This window comes from Cucumis melo, chromosome 3, assembly GCF_025177605.1.
Source record: "Cucumis melo cultivar AY chromosome 3, USDA_Cmelo_AY_1.0, whole genome shotgun sequence".
Classification (NCBI taxonomy): domain Eukaryota; kingdom Viridiplantae; phylum Streptophyta; class Magnoliopsida; order Cucurbitales; family Cucurbitaceae; genus Cucumis; species Cucumis melo.
Window position 1 is genome coordinate 16,235,551 of NC_066859.1, and position 20,576 is coordinate 16,256,126.

At 34.4% G+C, this 20,576-nt stretch overlaps 1 protein-coding gene across 1 annotated transcript; it reads right to left on the reverse strand.

Moving 5' to 3' along the window:
* Window positions 1-12,063: 12,063 nt before the first annotated feature.
* On the reverse strand, window positions 12,064-19,215 carry LOC103488584 (MACPF domain-containing protein At4g24290-like). Its single transcript, XM_008447395.3, has 7 exons — window positions 18,529-19,215; window positions 17,048-17,286; window positions 15,947-16,139; window positions 15,759-15,836; window positions 15,492-15,675; window positions 13,541-13,707; window positions 12,064-12,969 (listed from the first exon to the last, which is right to left on the reverse strand). The coding sequence occupies exons 1-7, from the start codon at window positions 18,784-18,786 to the stop codon at window positions 12,259-12,261; spliced, it is 1,830 nt and encodes a 609-aa protein (XP_008445617.2). The 5' UTR covers window positions 18,787-19,215; the 3' UTR covers window positions 12,064-12,258.
* Between the last annotated feature and the right edge of the window lie 1,361 nt (window positions 19,216-20,576).

The following is a 20,576-nucleotide window of genomic DNA, read 5'->3' on the forward strand; positions in this document are numbered from 1 at the left end:
CTCTATATCGTCCAAGTGTAAGCAAACAGAAGTTTCCTGGTAAGTCTAGGGTTGAACTCAGGGAATTAGTGTTCCAATTGAGTTTATCCCATAGCTAACCCTATTTGATATACTCTATACAATATAAGTATTCATAATTGTTGGGTTTTATGTCCTAAAACTCATAGATAGTAAATATAATCAATTGACTACCATTAATAAAGTGTTTTATTATTATTATTTCAATAAGTGTTATTGATTATATTATTAGTTTTGTCTTAATAACCTAAATCCAATAAACTAACATCCTAAGCTGTTTGATGAGTCTTGAACAGTATGTAGAGACATACGGGGATCAATGTTCAAGATCAGCTTAAAGGGTCTATAGTATAGGGTTAAGGTTGGATACCTTATCCTGTTAACACTATGGATATGGCTCACTTTGTATTTGATACAAACACATTGATCCAATGTGTTCATGTATACGACATGCGAGTGAGGGTATCCTATGCAATGAGTTTGCATAAGACTGGACCACGAAATAGTAATCACTAGATGTAACTCCGTTAACTAGTTGGATTTCTATTTCATTAGGATGACCTAGGTGACTTAGTCTTAATCCTGAGTGTATTATGAACTTCTGTTTACGAGGGATTGTCCTTTGATTTGTACGGGTGAGAGTGGTCAAATTGCCGACTCAATATGCTTATCATTTTGGGGACAAGACCGAGTGGAGAGCTGGGAACATAATCACACAAGATGGAATTCACTTCTTCCCACCTTTAGGGTAAGTAGATAAGTGTTCCCTTAAATGGTGTCTTCGGGACTTGAACAAAGGGCCCTATCCTCTCTATGGCACGAGAGGGGTTTCTATTTAGTGGTTGGACCATAAACAGGTTGTTCACTAGAGGAGCACTGGTATTTAAGGACTAGAGGTAACCCAGGGGTAAAACGGTAATTTGACTCAGCTGGTGTTACAAACACTTATGAAGGACTAACTTACTGATATTGTTCTATATCCGTGGACATAGAAATATATCTACAGTGAGAAGAGTTCAGCTGTGAGTCTTTAGTGGAGTGTACACAGTTAACGAATATTGATTAATGTAGTTAATGAGTTTAGCTAATTAATCTCATATTGTTGTAGCTTTTGATCTGTAGGTCCATTAGGTCCCCTTCCTAGCTCATAAAGAGTAATAAGATTTATTTATATTGGTTGTAATTTGAAATGTTCAAATTTACTTTGGGAATTATATAATGTATATTGATACATTATAATATAAAGTTTATATTTTAATTAGACTTTATTATATAAATTTAATTTTGGATATTATTCAAAATTAAATTACGAGAGAATAAAATATTTGAATAAGTTCAAATATTAGTTTAATTTGAATTAGATTCATATTAAAACTATAAGTTAAAATTTAATGTGTATAAGATACATATTAAAACTATAGGTTATAAGAGAAATTTATATTTGAATATGATTCAAATTATGGATTAAATTAAATATAAGATATTTAATTTAGAAATTAATTAATTGGAGAATTAATTAATAGTTTAATTTAATTTGATTTAATTAAATTAATTAAATTAAAACTATAGGTTATGCGAGAGATATTCATTTAAATATGATTTACATGAAAATATTAATTAAATATGATTTAATTAATTATTAAATTAAATTAATTAATTATTTAACTAAATTAATTAATTGGTTTAATATATATTAATTTAATAATTATTATTAAGTTAATAGGGAACGTGGGTGGTTTTCCCACGTTCCCATTTATTATCTCCAACTTCCCACTTCTTCCGTCTGAAGAAGTGGGAATTCTTTGCGTAACAAATACAACGAGTGAGTTCTGCGAAGAAGAAGACTCTCCATTCTATCTGAAAAAATTCTCTCCTAGAGAAAAATTCCCTTCTTCCAATTTTGGTTCCCATAACCATCTCAATCAGAGAATAGGAAGGTTTCCAAGTGGTGGTGCCCAAATTGGTGATTGGTAGATTCAGAGTCGTCAACGAGCGTGAGATTTCTTCTCTGTATTTTTATTCAAACCATGTTTAATCATAAAAATTATTTTTGTAATTTTTTGCCAATGTATTGGTATTTTTAAGGTTCCAATTAAAATTGGGTTTCTTTAATTATTCCGCTGTAAAGGGTTTTCATCCCTTCAACAATATGTTTTTTCCTAACTATAAACACTACGGAAGAATTGGCGGTGCAAAAGGGGCATGGCGATGAAATTTGATGAATTGTGAACTCATATAGCAAGCGTGTGATGAAAGAATATTTAACTAATTAGTTACAATATATTGTGTATTAACACTTCAAGGTAATACAAAGCATCTATTAACTTCAGAATTAAGGCGAGCATTTTCTCGACGCCTTTGCCATACTTGCTCGCCTGTTAGGATCCAAAAACTTAAAGTTGAGTTATGATTTGTATATAATCCATTTGTATGCATGATAAGTAATTTATCCTATTTTATGGTGAGCATCCTTTCATTGCTTTCGACGCACACATTGACATATTTGCAACTAATGTTAAGGATTAATTCGACGATGAGATTGCATTTTTACAATCTTTTCGTCGTTCACTTAGTTAAATATGGGCTTTCATGTGTCAAGTGATTACTATTAATGCAATTGTTTTTTCTCTTGAATACAACAAGGAGTTGATGTCTGCATTTAGCTAAGTAAGACTTATAAAACATACATCTAGATTCTCTAGTATTAATAACACATTGCATTGTTCAAAAACTAATTAAATGCATTGAAAGTGAACAACAAAAGAGACATGGGAGAATGGTAGATGAAATGTATTAATATCATAACTAAAACTTTAGACCTCTCGGTCGTAGAGTTAATATTACAAAATGGAATATATATAAATGAATCAAGCCTCAAAATATAATTTCTTATATTCCTTGGCTTTGATTTTTGTTTATTGTGATGAGGGAAAATGGTAGGGAAATCTCTCTCTCTTTTGTTCTAAACTCTCACCTAAAACTTTAAGAAAAAAAGATAGGATAAATGAAAGATTGAGCTTGCTCTCCGAGGTCCAATTCCACACATCTAATTCTGAAGTGGACGCCTCTATTTATAGGGGAGGTTTGATGTGATAGGACATTCTACGCTCCATTAATTTCTCTGATAAAGTTGTATCGGTGCCACGGACGTCCTTTTGTCCCTTTTCTAACATTCTTACCATCCATTTTTGTCTGCTAGTGCTTCAAATAACCTAGCTTGTTATGATCGTCGCATTGATAGTTATCCTATCTCCTTGTCTGACGTTCTATCGCTAGGCTACACTTCTTTTCGTCTAAAATCCTGCAATAAGACAAATAAAACGCGATAAAGCAGGGATAAAATTCTTTTGTAGTTCGCAATGTACAACTTAATCAATTCTTCTATTTTTCTCTACATTTTCTTCCAATATTATGCAGTAAGGCTTCATTATTTTACACAAAAAACTATAATAACTTGTATTTCTACATGTTATCACGAAGCCTTTCTGTTTTACATCTCAGTGGATCTCGAAGCAACATTGCATCGAGTTCCAAAAACTAAACCTTTATGTTATGTATCTTGGTGAATCTCGGGACAACATTACACCATGTTCTAAAAACTAAACCTTTTTATTATGTATCTTGGTACATCTTGGGGCAACATTACACTGAGTTCTCAAATTATACAATATCGTTTAGCTTCTTTACACGATCTTTTGTTTAAATTATGGTTTATGGAAATAGATAAAAGCATTTAGACTAGTTCAAAACATGTAATTGAAAATTAATTATTACAAGAATTAATTACAAGACATTTATTACAAGAATTAATTACAAGAGTTATGTTCATCTACTAGAAATATTTTTTGGCCTATAACTCGACTATATATTGTTGTCTAAACAGTTTCATATTATTTTGGTCTAGAAATCTTTTGGAGAATAACATGTAAGATACCTAACAAATTTATCACAAAAAATACCACAATCCAACGACTTCTATATTAAGCACTTTTTCATTCTTCTTTATTGGTCGCGAGCCATTGTTAAATCATGTAGTTGAAGTGTCAAGTCAAACCGCTATCATAAGTGAGGAGTGACACATGCAATCATTTGGAGAACTCTGTCAATAATCTTTTGCTCGTTCTAGTTGGCCAAAGAGTCCAAAGACATGTATCTTGCAATCTTTATGTTAGCTACAACCATTAACCAATGCATTGTCTTATGTTGATTGACCCAAACACCCAATTAACTTTTGACCATGATTTGAGATACTCAATGCTATCAATGGCGAGTTAAAAAAGTATCTCAGGTTCAAATCATTCCATAGTTGGGCATGTGCAGTTTGGTTCGTCCGTACGACTTGTTACCATCTTGCATGAACATCCCATTATCATCCAGACGTACATCAATCATTTCATCCTCTTGAATTGCATCCTCAGAGAATAGGAAAAAGAAAAATTATATGTACTATAATGTTCATCAATCTAATTTTGATAAGGTCTTTTTAACTAGAAAGAACTAACCATAAATGATGTCTCCAATACTGTAAACTAATAGATGCATAGATTCATCCTTGAAAGCATCTTCTTCTGCACGTTCATCATCAGTAGACCAATGTCTATAAAAAAGTAAAGTATTAGCAACATATTATATAAATAAATGAGATGTGGGTCTAACTTACGGCTCCTAACACCCACGTGTTTTTCACCATTGTTTGGAAGAAATCCTTTTTTCAGAATGTGTAGGCAACAATTCATTTTTCATTTTGTCTTTGGATTCCCCCTCCCCCCAAGGACAAGTACATCTTTCATAGATTTCCATCAACCAGTCAAAGGGGATTGTATCTCGGTATCCACACCTCTCTTTGACTTCTGGAACCGACACTATTAGCAAGGGTTCATCAACCGATTTCTTTTTTCTTTCCTTCTCCCCAGGTGGGAATTTTTTGGATCCTTCCTCTTACATCATGGTAGAGGTGCATCTCATACATGCCTTGTCCTTTTCTAGTGATGGTTCGATCAATATTTCCTTGGTGAAGATTTGTATGTTGAAAGGAGATTCTTCGGAGTGTTGTTCATCTGATGGTTGGATTGGAAGCACTGACACTTCTTGAATTAGATTCACCACCAATTGGACTTATGACTTAACCACGACATCTTAAATTGGATTCTCCACCATTGGAACTATTACCTGGACCACAATTTCTTCAATCGATTTATCCACAAATTGTTCTTCAACTGTCAACACCTAAACCTCCAACAAGGTTAAAGCCAATTTAGGGTCCATATGTGATTGATCGTCCAGTGGGTCTATCTCTGGTTCAACCAAATCTTTGTCAGCCTGATGGGTCCCATCCACATCAACATCGTGGTCCTCATATACTTGTTCATCCTCATCACCTCCTTCCTTACTATCGTCTCCATCATTGGTGTCTCTGGATGATGTGTGAGGATTCTGATACACACTCTGAAAAGAAATGAAAAATATGTCAAACCTAAATGATCATGTATAAACTAATTAAACAACATGTACTACTTAATTTAAATAAAAACAAAATGAATGTAAACACAACATATCTTAACTAAGACCATAAGTAACTCCTTTATGGCCAATAACTCAACCATAAAGAATGACTTTATGTGGTCCAATCTTGAGTCCATGTGGTCCAACTTGAACTCAATGTCGTCTAGTCTGGAGTTTATGCGGTCTGCACTGGCTTTTACTCGCTTTAGAAGTGATCGAACCTAGATTCCAACCCTCTGGTCTAACTCTGACTTTGTGTATGTTGAGAGACAGCGGGGTTACATCACGAGGATCAAGGGGTCAAAGTTGATGTAGGACATGAGGATGGGCAGGGGGAGCATTCTCAACTCGAAGAGGAGCAGTGGGGTTATCCTCGTAACCTTCTATAGAAGGAATATCAGCGCGGAGGACCTCAAGAAATAGAAGGTTATGAACACGGGTAAGGTATGCCCATTTCTCTTGGTCAGTCACCTCTCCTCGATTCAGGTACGGCTCCCTGGTATGCTAGGCTGATGGAGACTTTGGAAGCTCATTCTCTGACTTGTCCGGGTGGAGCACCCCAGTGTCGGTAGGGACCCAGAGAGCTGCCTTCGATTTTGGCCTTCCTTCGTAGATCTCCGGATTTCACCCCTACACACGAAATTCCACTCTCCTCTGTCTCACTCAAGTGAATGGGTTTCGAGAGCATTCCACCAGTTTTTGGCGACTTGAACTTTCAACCCGATTCAACGCCTACGTGCCCTTTACGCCCAGTCATTCCGAAGAACACTTGCCCCCCGTCCCGTAAAGACATCTACTGTGCTGGCCTTATCTTTTGTCGCTAGCTTCCGCCGCATGAATAAAGGAAGACCACGCAGGGCAAGGCATCTCTTCCTGCGCTAGGCATTACATGCCAACGAACTTTTCTGAGACTCTTCTCATGCCCAAGTCTGACTGAGCCCTCATTCCTCCAATCCAAATATGCACACTTCTCGTTCTTCGGCTCAATCGCCTAATATGGGCCTAAATTTGGAACATCAACCAACAAGTATTAGTTATTAAATCGTAAACCTTAAACCATAATGCAAAGGTGGAAGAAGAAAAGAAACTAGAATGTATCATTCACGACCCGAAAACCTGTGACTCAATCACCTTCAACCCACCCACTTATGGATGACACTATCTCATACATCCAAACCTAAAAATGCAACAACCACGTTAACAAAAGAATAATAAGCACAAAATACAAAGCTACGTTTCCATTCAATGCCCCCTTTCAAGAACCAAGGGTCTTAACCCATATCAACTCACCCCAGTCGTAGGTAATGAAGTTCTCTAAATCATCTATGAGGCCCAACATGGTCCAATCCATGTGTTGCCTCCTCTCCTTCCCGTTCATCACTAGCTCGATGAAATAAAATAGGGATATCTTCCCACATTCTTGTCACTCTCAAAATTCAGAGTCAAGTAATCTTTATCCAACTCAAACCTATTCATATTTTTTATATCACCCAAGTATAAACGTCTCAATCTAAGGGCTTTCTCTTGTTCTAACTGAATGGCACATCTCGACCTAAAATCTCAACCCTATGATAATGTCAAAATCCTCTTGCCCAAAGGATACCTTCTGACCGAGATCCTCGACCTCTCTCAATAAGATTTAATGGCATAGAGGTCCATTAAACACCAACTTAACATCTAATAAATGACCTAAGAGGGTTTTCCTAAACATATATATATGCTTAGGTGTTAACTTATTTTCAATGTTTGAGACAGTTTTCGCTAAGTTTGAACAACAGGTTAGATTAGCTAAAAAAAGTCTTTAGTATTGATTTTGGTGACAAGAGGCATTTCCAAAACAGAAAACACACAAAACAAAATAAAATCAGTAATCTGTCCTAAAACTCGAGATAATCTCGGACCAATCTCGATCAAGAATAACATGAATTAACAATGGAACTGGGGTAGCATTGCAATAAGATGCCATGAGATAAGGGTTTTATATGTATTCTGAGATGTATCTGTTGAATAAGAAATTTTGGAACCAATCACAAATTGCCAAATCATTTACTAAAATAATAGTATTTGGGATTAACTAAAAATTTGTATGTGTCCCAAATTAAATTTAAAGACAAATTGGAAAATTCTAACAATGTCATGTGTTTTTATTATTGCAATTGGATGAAATTAATTATTTTGGTTCAATTAAATATTATTTACTTTGGCTAAAATTCAATTGAGCCCAAAAATAAGCTTAATTTAGCCCAAAATTAAATATGACCCAAATCCATGTGATTGAGTTCATGGGTATGGTCCATGAACCAGACCAACCCAAGTCCATAAAAACCCACCAGGGAATTCTATAAGGAGTTCTCTTCATTTGGAAATTTTTTTTACTCTAGAAGGTCTAGAGAGAATTCTCCCAAGAAGTAGAAGCCTTCTCAACTCCTGAAGTCAACCACACTCGAAGATTGAAATTCCTTTGAAAATACAAGCTTTCTTCCAAGACTCCAATTTCAAGAACACCTTCGAAGATTGAAGCTCCTTTGAAGATAATTTTGGAGTTAATTAAGATAATTTTTTAATTATATTTGATTTATTGGGCGTTATTTTGAATTAATTTAATGAGAATTATTTGATTTATGTGGGAATTGAAATTAATTAAATATTTGTTGGATGAATATTTAATTAATTAAAGGTTTTGACATGTGGTGTTTGTTGAGTTTTTGATTAAATGGTAAGTTAAAAGAATTGAGTAAAGTTGTGGATTTTTAGTGTTGTTGAGATTGAATTAATTAAATAATTATGGATGTTATTTAATTAATTGTGGGGTGAAAAGTTTGTTGGAGATTCAATAATTATATGTATATGTGGAAATATATATATATATATATATATATATATATATATAATTATTATGTTAAAGGAAAAGATAATTATATTTGTTGAAATATAATTATTTAAGGAAAAGATAATTAATTATTTTGGAGGAAGATAGATAATTAATTATTTTGGAAGAAAGATAAATAATAATTAATTATTGTGGAAGATAATTAATTACTTTGGAGAAAGATGAATAATAATTAATTATCTGAATAATAATTAATTATTGTGGAAGATAATTAATTATTCTGCATAAAGATATTGAGTCTGGAGTGAAGTTGTTATGGTTGGGTTAATATAATTCATGTTGGAAGTTATAAGTGATTTATTGGAAAAGATTTGATTGATTAAATTAATTGAGGATTTAAGTTAATTTGAGATTTTGGAGGGAAATGTTGGTTTTGGTGGAATTGGATTTAATTGAGTATATATATATATATATTTAATTAATAATTTGGAAAAATGAAGTTAATTATATTATGGAATATAATTATATTTATTTGGAAAAGAAGATAATCCACGAGAGAGAGATGGTTGATTTGATTGGACAAGAAAAGATATATATTTATTTATAGGAGAGAATAATGGTTTAAATAAATATATATGTTTATTGTAGATTTTGGTGAGAGAAAAATAAAAATAATAAAGAAGTATTATTATTATTACTAATGATTATAAATGCCTAAGATTTTGTGCATTTAAGGCATTTATTTAGGAAAGATAATGAAAATAAAGATATATGTATATGTTTAGGTATTATATATATATGTATCCTAAAAGGAAAAGGAAATAATAATAATAAATATTATTGTTATTATTTGAGTCTATAAATGGCATTGGAATGCTTAAGTCAGAAGGTAAAAGAAAAAAAAAAAGATTTTTCATCTTCTTCTCTATGATAACCCTCTATTGTTGCCGTCTCAACAGTTGAAGTTAAGATTGGTTTATTTGGAAGCTTGAGGATTTAAAGTGATGAATTTTTCCATCAAGGATAAGAGAATTTTTTCAACCTCCATTTGAGTAACCTTGGTAAGCCAATAAAATTAAATTAATATTTTATTAATTTAATTTTGGATCTATTTGGAGTTTTTTAAAGGGTTCAATTGGCTAAACTTGTTGAGATTTAAACCTTGGATTTTTTTCCCAATCAAGGTTGAATTGGTTTCAACCCCTTTTGTTTTAGAAAGTTAATCAATTTGGGAGGATTTTTGGATGTTAGCCAATTGCTAATTTTATTAATTAAGATACTTAGTTTTCCTTTTATGATTAGGACCAAGTTAATTGGAGAATTTTTACTCCAGCTAGGAAGTACCTTGTTTGGCTAAAATCTCCAGGTAAGAGATTCTCCTACTAGACATTCGAACTGAATTTAAGAGACCGCATATAATTATGATTATGCATTGAAGGTAGCTAAAATGCATAACTTGATGCTATTGATGATGACTGTCATTGTATGGATGATTGATGATGATAACTGATATCATGTTATGACTGGTAGTATGTTGATGATGATGACTAAGATTATTATGTTGATGACTGATGTTATGTTAATGACTGGTAGATTGATGTTGATGATTGTTGATGCATGGTATATTAATCACATGATTTAGGACGTTAAGATTAATATTCATGTCATGTTATGATGTTATGTTATGCTACATGCTATGGATAGGATGTTCTGTTAACTTTGTCTATTAGAGTCGTACCTGCATGGGTGTCCTTCGGGATCACCACCTTTTTAGGACTGCGTAGTTCGACGGAACCGCCAGTCTGACATTGACATAGACATGATTCGAGTGATTTGACGGGATCACTCGCAGCCCGATTGTCTTAGTGTTTCCTTTGGGTACACTAAAGACCAGATTGTCTAGGTGTTCCTTTGTGTTCACCGAAGACCAGATATGTTCCTACGGGATCACAGATTGCACGTGTTCGGGAACGTGCCAGTTCTTGGGTACCACTTTTCAGGACTCTAATGGGAGGTTAACAGACACCTAGTGGGACTAGTAGTAGGTCCCTTACTGAGTATATGTTTAGACTCACTCTTTCTATGTTTAATATTTCAGGCGAAGGTAAAGATAGAGGAAAGCTGGCAAGTGACAGAGAAGGATCCGTGACATGCCATATAGGGACTCAGTTTTGCTTCCGCGTTTATGTTTCAGTGTTTCAGCATTATGTTTTTAATGAAAATTTAGTCTTCCCTCGTTTCAAAAAGTGTCTCTTGTCATTGTTTCTTTTTAGTAATGACCTCAGCTTAGTATAAAGAGTTGGGTCGTTACAATACAAGCTTTCTTCCAAGACTCCAATTTCAAGAACACCTTCGAAGATTGAAGCTCCTTCGAAGATTGAAGCTCCTTTGAAGATCGAAGCTCCTTTGAAGATCCAAGCTTTCTTCCAAGTCTTCAACTTCAAGAACACCCTTGAAGATTGAAGCTTCTTCGAAGATACAAGCTTTCTTCCAAGACTCCAACTTCAATAACATCACGTGCTTCGCTTCCTCAAATCAAGTGTAAGCATCCAACCGAGAGAGAATCAGAGGATCAAATTTTAGAGATCGAACCACATCGCATCGAATCAACATAAATACAACATCAATACAAGTTCAACTCCACGAACCAAATTTCTTCGAAAATCTCGTGTGAACAGTATCTCAACCCAATCTCAGGCAAAATCGTCCCCAAGATTACCCTACAAAATGCATATGAAATGCAGCAAATCTCAGGACTCATTCAACAAATCTCAAAGCAATTTCATCAATTTCGGTCCAGATTCTTCATCTACACGAGTCCAAATTGATGAAATTTTTTAGATTCATCAAACGAAACCACATGCATTAACTTAAATTCTAGCTCTACATCAAACTACAATAGAAAACCAACTATATATTTTTCTTCCGTCTTAGATTTCAGAAAAAAAAAACATTATAACATAACTTAAAATCCAACCCTAAACTATAAAATTGTACAAAGTATATTACTTTCACATATTTAAGCTTGAGGATGACTTCTTGAAATTTGGATGCACAAAAATCAAGCAAATCTCTTTAACTTTGGGAGCAAAAATACATTTAGTCTCAATCATAATGAGCATAGGCTTTTAAAAGTATTTTGGTCATTTAATAATACTTTGAAATTTAAAAAAAAAAACCTAAAATCTCGATGCCGAGTTCGACCGAGATGGACCAAGATATGCAGTTGAAACAAAATTTTAAAATTTGAGAAGAATCTCAATGTAGAGGTCGACCAAAATTGATTGAGAAAACAAATTTACAAGTTTTTAAAAGCCTTTTGAAATGTAAAACTAAAAATATACTACTTTCTCTAATTTCCCAAATTTGGGTAAGATTTGGTATAAATTTTGAAAAAAAAAAGTATGTATCTGAAAAATTCGTGGAATTCCAATGGTTAATATAACAGAAAGCCAAAAATAATTGATGACATAAAATATTTAGATTTTTAAATAAATTTCACCGGTCGATCTTAGACATGTTGTAGAAAAAATTATTCTAACAGTTTCTGAAAAAGATGTTATTTTTTAAATGTGAACTTTTCTGGCAATTTCCCAAATTACATAGGTCATTAAGAAGAAGTTTAGTGTAAGTTTAGGAAATAATTTGACTTAAAAACTGTCTACTAATATCATTACGACCTGGAGACAGATTTAAAATATAAAAGAAAAAAATGAACACCAAATAGCAAATACAGCCCTGTGATCTCTTATTATCTTCAACTGTTACTCTGTACAACAAACAAATCCAATATGTATATAATATGACATTTAGCTATGTATGCCACCCCAAAACTGTGAGAAAATTGATGAAATCACTTCAATGAAATAGAAGCCTATGTCCACTATACATTCGAACTCTACTATATATCAACTATTATAATCTAACAATGCAAACTTTACATTCAAACCAATCTTACCACCCTCAGTTACCAACTTAGCGGCTGTTACTAGCCAATGTCCCGGAGCATCATGTGGTCCCCTTACCACCTCAGCTGTATCGACATATTTGAGAAGCTTTTTCGATCGAACTGGGACTGGCGGTGCCTCTCCATAGACACCAGAGTTCAGAGCACCTGGGACCTGCTTCTTTTTATCACCAGCAGCTCGCTGTGTGAAAGTAAATGTTGTGCTCAAATTTGTGAGGAAAGTCGACTTTCGACCAGTTTCAGGGGCAGCAGCCCACTCGGTTCTTCGAATGGCACAATTAGGCAAGTGAGAGAACTGCAGGCGGAGATGAAGTATTGTCTTGGGCCATTTCCCTTTCGTGATTAGCTGAGCTCCTGTTACAATGTAAACACCATCTCCATCTTGCTGCAACCAGTTGGAATCATGCCTGACGACTGAAGTGCACACATTTGAATAGCTTTTCCATTTAACAGCTTCAAGGAATTGGCTACTGGAGTCGCTGTCATCAGAACCAAGCCACCGACTCCGACTTAATACATCAGATGTGCCCATCAATCTAGCCATGACTTTGGGAAGGCTGGTTAGATGTTGTACATGTAAAGCCAACCAATTGGATTTCTTCCCTTCTAAATACATGCGAAGGCCAACTAATGGTTTTGTGCTACTTGTGACCTGAAAGGAAAATTTAAATACCAAAATAAGGTCAATAGTGAATGAGAATCTGATAGCATATGCTTCTTAATCCAGAGAAATACAAGAAACGAGCTTAAATTTTACATTGTCATGCAAATTGAATGTCACTGCTTTCATAAAGATGAATATTAAGCAGATGTTCTCTTCGTAAAGAGTGGCATAAATGTTCAGAAAACTAACAAATTTCTTTTTACCCCAAAACAGTGATTGAACGGATACCAAGGAAGATTAATGTGTTTGTATGCGATAAAGTCAACATTTAGGAAAGAGCAATATAATTCATTCCAAAAAAGAAGAAAGTAAATGAAGAAAAGGTCTCCAACATAGAACATTAAATTAAGAAAAAACTTATATCTAAACACGATGTTCGTGCTAAAAACAATTCTCAAACATACCAAAAGATTTTGCAATCATATTTGTGGAAATATGGCAGAACAATATTACCAACCAAAACTTGTATGCTACGAACAATTCAGAAGTTGCTAATTTATATGTTATCGAGTGGAGATAATGCAGCTTTTGTAGAATTGAAATAGAAAAAATTGATTACCTGGGTGGAGGTGACGTAAGTCCTAGGACTCATAAAAGTGAACTGCAGGGTGGGACAAGAAGCCTTCTTCCTCTGATGCCCAAGAGGTAACTCACAGAAGTTTGGTGCCCATTGTGTTGGAATTTGGAACTCCAAGAAGTATTGCAAGTCCCCCAAAGAAGGTTTGTCTATAATAGCAGAAGCAATTCAGTCAGATCTACACTGATAAATATTACTAGATGAAGGAAGAACGACTTTAATTTCATTAAGAATTAAAGGTTCAGGGTAGGGAACAGTAATACTATTTTGAGAGAAAAAGACCAGGAGGATCAACTAATGAACCAACAAAATTATGCAGCTCAGAGAAGTCAATAAGTTCAATTAGAATGTAAAACTTCTAGGTTTATTGGTTACATCTCATTTGAAGGGATAAAAATGCTCAATTTACCTCAGAAGCCAAAATAATACCAACAATTTTGCATCATTTATATGATATTAAGGGGTTGCCTAGAGCAATGACCTAAGTTGAGTTGGGTTGAGATAAAATCTCAATTGAATGTTACCCACCAACTTCGAAAGTTGACATAAAATAACTCAACTTCATCTTCTATAGGGTTCACTATTGAAGTTTGCATATTTATCGAGGAACTTTATTTTCGAGGAACTTTATCTTCACCTTTTTCTCTACCTCCAGTGTTTCAATAACTCCACCAGCTGGCCATCGCTAATGACCTGCTCCGATGACAATAATTACCAGCAACAAGCACCTACAACCATCTATGGTGACTAACTCCAGCAACTACCCCTGACACCTAACTTTGGCTACAAACACCATCGATGAATACTGCTAACTCACTGATGACCACCTTCAAAAACCACATCCCAGGAAGACCACCTTCAACAATCATCTCCAGGAACCACCTCTCTAATGTCCAACTCCGCATACTACCACCTCTCGTACCAACCACATGGATACAATCATGACTGCATCTTCTAAGCTTTTCCACTTCTTTGTTTGGCACTTGAGGATTCTACCAAATTAGCTAACTCAAAGCCAGGTGTCGTTCTAATATCACTTGTTAGGGACAATGGATCTCCAGATATCTCCAATTTTGTATGATATTATCCACTTCGACCATAAAATCTCACGATTTTATTTTTGGTTTCGCTCAAAATGTCTCATACCATTGGTGATAGTTGTCCTCCCTTATATACTCATAATCATCTCCTTAACTAGCCCATGTAGAGTTTTGATTGCATTCCCAACATCATCATGCATGTGTACTAAACCCCAACCTAAAATTTGGTATAATAGCCTTAAAGCCCTTGATAACTTTTTTCTGTTTTCTTTTGTACATTCCATAATGTCAAAGTATATTGTAAATTTCTAGATTGTATGCAATAAGAGTATTTATCTACCTCAAATACAATAGTTACATGTAAAAAATTGTAAAATATATATGTAGAAATTTTAAGTTGAGATCCTAATTGGGGGTTAAAATTTTGGAAAAATATGCATGCAATTGAAAGGTTAAAACAGTTAAAGGGAAAAAGGTGAAATGTATGATCCAAAAGGAAACTCTAAAACCCAATTTCTTTTTTAAAAAATGGCAATCCATATTTTTTTAAAGAAAGAAAAAATATACATAGATGTATCAAGTTAAAACATTTCCAAAAAACCAAAAAATATTCACCAGAAAAGCAGATTATTTAGGTCAAAACGAATTGCACCATATACTCATAACTTGAAAACTCAACTGACCACCCCAAACCCAAATTCCTAACTCAAATGAAATAAATACGCAAACTAAAAAGATACATACGAATTCCAAACAGGCCATAAGATCTACATATTAAACAGCTATTTTTCCAGAAATAATACAATACGGCAAGAAGTAGGACTGAAAACGAAACAGGGAAAAAAGTAAAGTGAAACAAGAGTTAATACTACAACAAGCATGAAATTGCTTACAGCGTAAGTATAAGTTTATTGCATGGCTAAGATAACCACTGCCTGCAACCCCAGTAAGAAGAGAAGTAATCGGTACAAATTTGAATAAGATAACCTCCGGTTTTGAGCTAACAGTTTGAAGCCAGCTAGTATGACTGTGTAGGAAGGGATCTCCTCCTCTCTTGGAACAAATTAAGGTGATTCCCTGTTACATTCAGAGTAAACATGAAAGAGTTAGAGAATGAAACATTTTTCAGAACAAGCTCAGATTTTTCATTCTTGACTTACATCCTTGCTTGATGTTTCTGAAATACTGGTCAACTGTATAGCACTTGACTGCAAAATTCGTGTGAATATTTCTGGAACCTACAAGAGAAGATTGTATTCAGTTACTCTTTAAAGAAATAATTTTTCAATCATATTACCTCATTGTTTTAGGAAAGCAATAGAATAAAAAAAAAATTATCGTGGCAGACCTTTCCGTCTCTTTTCCTCTGCAGAGTAGAAGGACTTCTTTTATCGGAGAACAAAATGTCTCCAAGATCCTCCAAATGCCTCCGAAGCTCAGCAGGAGGTATTGGCGAGGAAGGTCTCTGCCGTACTGAAATCAAATCTTGACCTCCAATAGCCATTCCTACTATTATATGTGTTCCATATGTCTGTATGAACCTGCCTACTATTCATTAGTGTTAAAAAATATAAAACTCAAAAACCAAACAGCTAAGTGTGATAGCATAGGAGCATAGCAAAGACCCAAAACTAAACCAATCTTCTAGCATCTCGGGTCTAAAATTGGGCAACTAACGTTCCTTTCCTCACATTGTACATTCTTTTCTTTCAAATACAAATCTACTTATCCAGCCACAAAATTTAGTACTTGGTATCATTTATCAACAATATCTATATCATTATCAGAAGAAAAAATGCCTTCAAAACTTTGCATAACAATGAACTGACTATGTATGCCAAGTGTTGTGAGTTATATTAAAGGCGTAACTACTTAGAAGCGTTTGGGGCAAGGACTATCCTAAGACTATAATAACCACCTCTTGTTGTAGTAAAGACTATTTAAAAGTCTCCAATTAGCTATAGTCTAAACTATTTTAAGATTCTCATTTGCTACAATACTTACTATTTGCTATAATTTTTATTATTTTACATTTATCGTTATTTTTTACTACAGTGTTTACTTTTTTTTTTAAGTGTTTACTATTTCCTTCTCAAACTAAAATATTTACACTTCACACATACTATTATAACCCAAACTAAATTAATTTACACCCAAATACGAATTATTATAACCCAACTATAATAACTTAGGACTATAATAACCAACTTCTTACCCCAAACCCTCCTTATTTTGCTGTAACTGTCACTAATGACTTAAGTAGCATTCATCACATCAAAGGCTTAGCAAGTATTGACGACTATAATTACCTTTATAATGTTTTCTTTTGGGTTATATCAATAAAATAAGATTATCGGCCAAAAAAAGAAAAAAGAATCCACCAAGAATTCTGAAGCTGAACAGCAACTTAACATGAAATGAGAAGGCAAACACTATATCTAGAAAGTACCTGGCCAAAGATGCTGGATCCCAATTAGATGGAACAGCTTTCTTCACTTCGTCTTGCAATACAAGGGGAGATGCCGTTAAGTGCAAATAGTATAGTGCGATAAAATAACCATCAAAGGCAAGATAATTGGCATCGGCAGCATCATGGAACCAGTCTCCACTCAAATCAAACATAGAGTTAAAATAGCCTGAAGGAACTTTTCCTTGTATGGAAGATTTCTGATTCAAAGTCTCAGACATCTGCATGGAACAAAACGTATGAATTTTAGTTTTTAGAGTTGTACTGTGAAAGCAGTGCAATTTATCCAGAATATATGTCAAATATTAGTTCCTTTTTTTCTTTTTCTTTTCATGGACCATTTCATAAAGTAAAGAAAAAACAAGCTTTTCATTGATTATTGAAAACTTTCAACGATGTCAAAGTTACAAAGATTCTCGAAAAAAGAAACATATTTCCCCCGCAATTACAAGGACCCTAATAAAATAATAGCAACAATAATAATAAATAAACAATAATAAGTGATGAAAGAATAAATAAATAAATAATGCCCCAAATTTCAAACTTTGAAAGATGATATTGGAAAAAAGTCCACAAATTAGACAACTACAAAATAGTTGCAAATGACTTTCGAACTTGCACACCAAGAAGCAGCCAAAGAAACAAATTAATTTTATAGATTTTATTTAGGAGGTAGTTTTGGATGTTACTTATGTGTGAAATATAGTATACATGCTTTCTCTTATCCAAAAAAGAAAAAAAAAAAAAAAAAGAATAGAAGCTATACATGTTTTGCCAATATGCTGGTAATATATACTTTTTTGCTAATATCTATGAATTGATATTCAAGTTGAGAGACCTTGAAAACAAAATAAGGTGCATTTACATCTGGCGAGACTTAATAGTAAAGTCCACAAGTTATCATCGGTATTGACTATAACCACTAACCACTTACTGGGGTTTAATTTTAATCATTGTTAAAATTGAATGAGTAATCTTTTGAAACAGTGCATCCATGCTTACAAAAGTTCACATGCATTACAATTTGCATCCATCATAAGAAGCACGAACAGGATACAGACAAGGGACACCGGAAACCATATGGCATAATTCAAACTTTAATAATTTACTGTTTTGTAGATGTTGCCGAGTCGACGATATAATTAACCAGCAAAAATTCTTCAAAAGATTGGTTGGATGAATAAAGTAAAACTCGCGACTGTGTTCAATATTTTGGCAGTCCCACGTCCTCAAGAGAAAACAGAATAAGTAAACAGATAAAAAGCAACTTCATGGTACATATGCATACTCACTGAGTTTTGAGAAAATCTAAATTTCACCCGTGAATCAAATTCAACCCAACTTTTGGTTTTGATTGATTGAATTTCAAACTTAACCCACGAGATTAAATTAAAGAAATTACTTGACAATGAGGAAATTCCACAGAGCACATAAGAGCAAAGAGATGGAAAAAAGTGGAAAACCTGATTGAACTGAAGAACGTCAGACTTGAAGCGAATTCGATCTCCTTTATCGCAACGAATATCCTGAGAAACTCCCCGAACAACAGCTCCATCCGGAAACACCATATCCCTTTTGTTAACATCGTCGACCACCACCAACCTCCGTCCACCGGCACCATTTCCCTTAACAAATTTCAACCTAAAATCATTGGTCAGATCAAACCCTCGCCCCAAACAGTCCAAAGCTCGAACCTCAACAGATTTCTCGGGCGAGAGCATCGCGGAACCTCCAACAGCAAGGTCGTCGAAGGATGACGATGAGTTTGATGATCAACAACAAAGAATGGGAGAAACCAGGCGAATGGGATAAGATTCAAAAAGGTCAGAGGAGGAAGAAGAAGAAGAAATAGAAGTAGAAGTAGGTACAGATCTGAAAATTTGACCTGCCCCCAAATTTGACCAGATAAAATACGAATCATGGTAGACTGACAACAGACCAAATAGGAATTGAAAAATAATGAATGAAATACATTGTTCGGATTCGGAAACTTGTCGGTCTCAAATTCGAAGTGAAAAAAAATTGATTGCGACTTTGAGGAAGAAAAGTTCAAAGGTAAAATTGGTGGATATGACGGAGAGACCCCACGTGATTTGACTCTCCGGCGGAAATGGCGGCGGAAGGTCCACCGAGAAGTCAAATTTCCGATTTGATTACCAAACAAATACCAACTCCCACTTCCCTATCCAATGTCAAATTTCAACCTTAGTTGCCCTAAAAAATATTCTTTTCAAATCCAAAATCAAAATCCATACTACAAACGACAAATTAAAGTTCAACTTGTGGTTGAGTTTTACTGAACTTTCCACCAATTCCTCATCCTCGTGATTAAATTTCGAAATAGCTGAACTTTTGTTGCAATTTGGTGCCCTTCCAATTTTGAATTGTTATTTTAGTTTTCTTTTAGCTATCTATCCTAGTCGAATTATAACTTTGGATGATTTGTAGGGATGGTCACCATTTGAAAACCCAAACAAAAAATAACTCAATTTTTAAAAGCGAATGAAAATGGTACTTGGCCACACCCAAATGTTCATTTCTCGCCTTATGGGCCTAGCATTTTCACCTCACCTAAACCTAGGACACATCTTAACCAGCATCTTACGAGTTTCTTGGGATACCCACCCACATCTTGCGACTGATCTCATCACCACACAATACACCATCATCGTCATAACAAATGTTACCTCCATAGCACAAAATGGCACATCATCACAATACCACTCAAATCACAAGATTACGAAGAGATATAATAACACAATACTCAAAAGATACTTCCTACGAATGTAAGGAACATAATATAACATGACATATACGTGAAAATCATTTCCAGAGATATTCATTTTTCATATGAAAATCATTTGCTGAAAGACAAGTTTATGAGTGAGAATCACTCGCAGAATCGTTTCAAAATAATCATTCATTTATAAGAACCATTCACAAACAAACATTCATTTAGAAAGGTCACTCACACACACTTAAGACTCCACTTTTCCTCTTTACTCTCAACTTCTTCTCTGTCATTCAACTCTCGAAATTTGATGAGCTATCAGAATGGTAGTCTTATGTCCCTTATTCTTTCGCCCTTTGGTCCTATTTATAGTGACCTTTCACATCCATGCATCATTTCCACGCTTTACTCATGTCACCCTTTCATTTTACTGCGTTCTACAACCAACCCGAACTCGACATATAAGTCCAGCATCAATTAGGAAGAGACACTTTCCTTGAAACGTCAACCTTATCTCTTTGGAAAGCCAAACTTCTCATCCTCTAACTTCCTTCTCAAGAAGTTCACATAACATTAACTTCGTCTCAGTGACTTGTCCAATCATCTATTTGGCGTCCATCTTTTCAACAATACGTCTACCTTATCACGACCACACTTAGGTATAGGCATTTCTCCCTACATTACTACACCCTTCGTCTAACCTTTAGCTTTTGTCGCATGCTTCTTCTTTGCTAACTAAGTCTCGTCGCGTTACTTTCTTTAACGCGATAGCACTTGGGC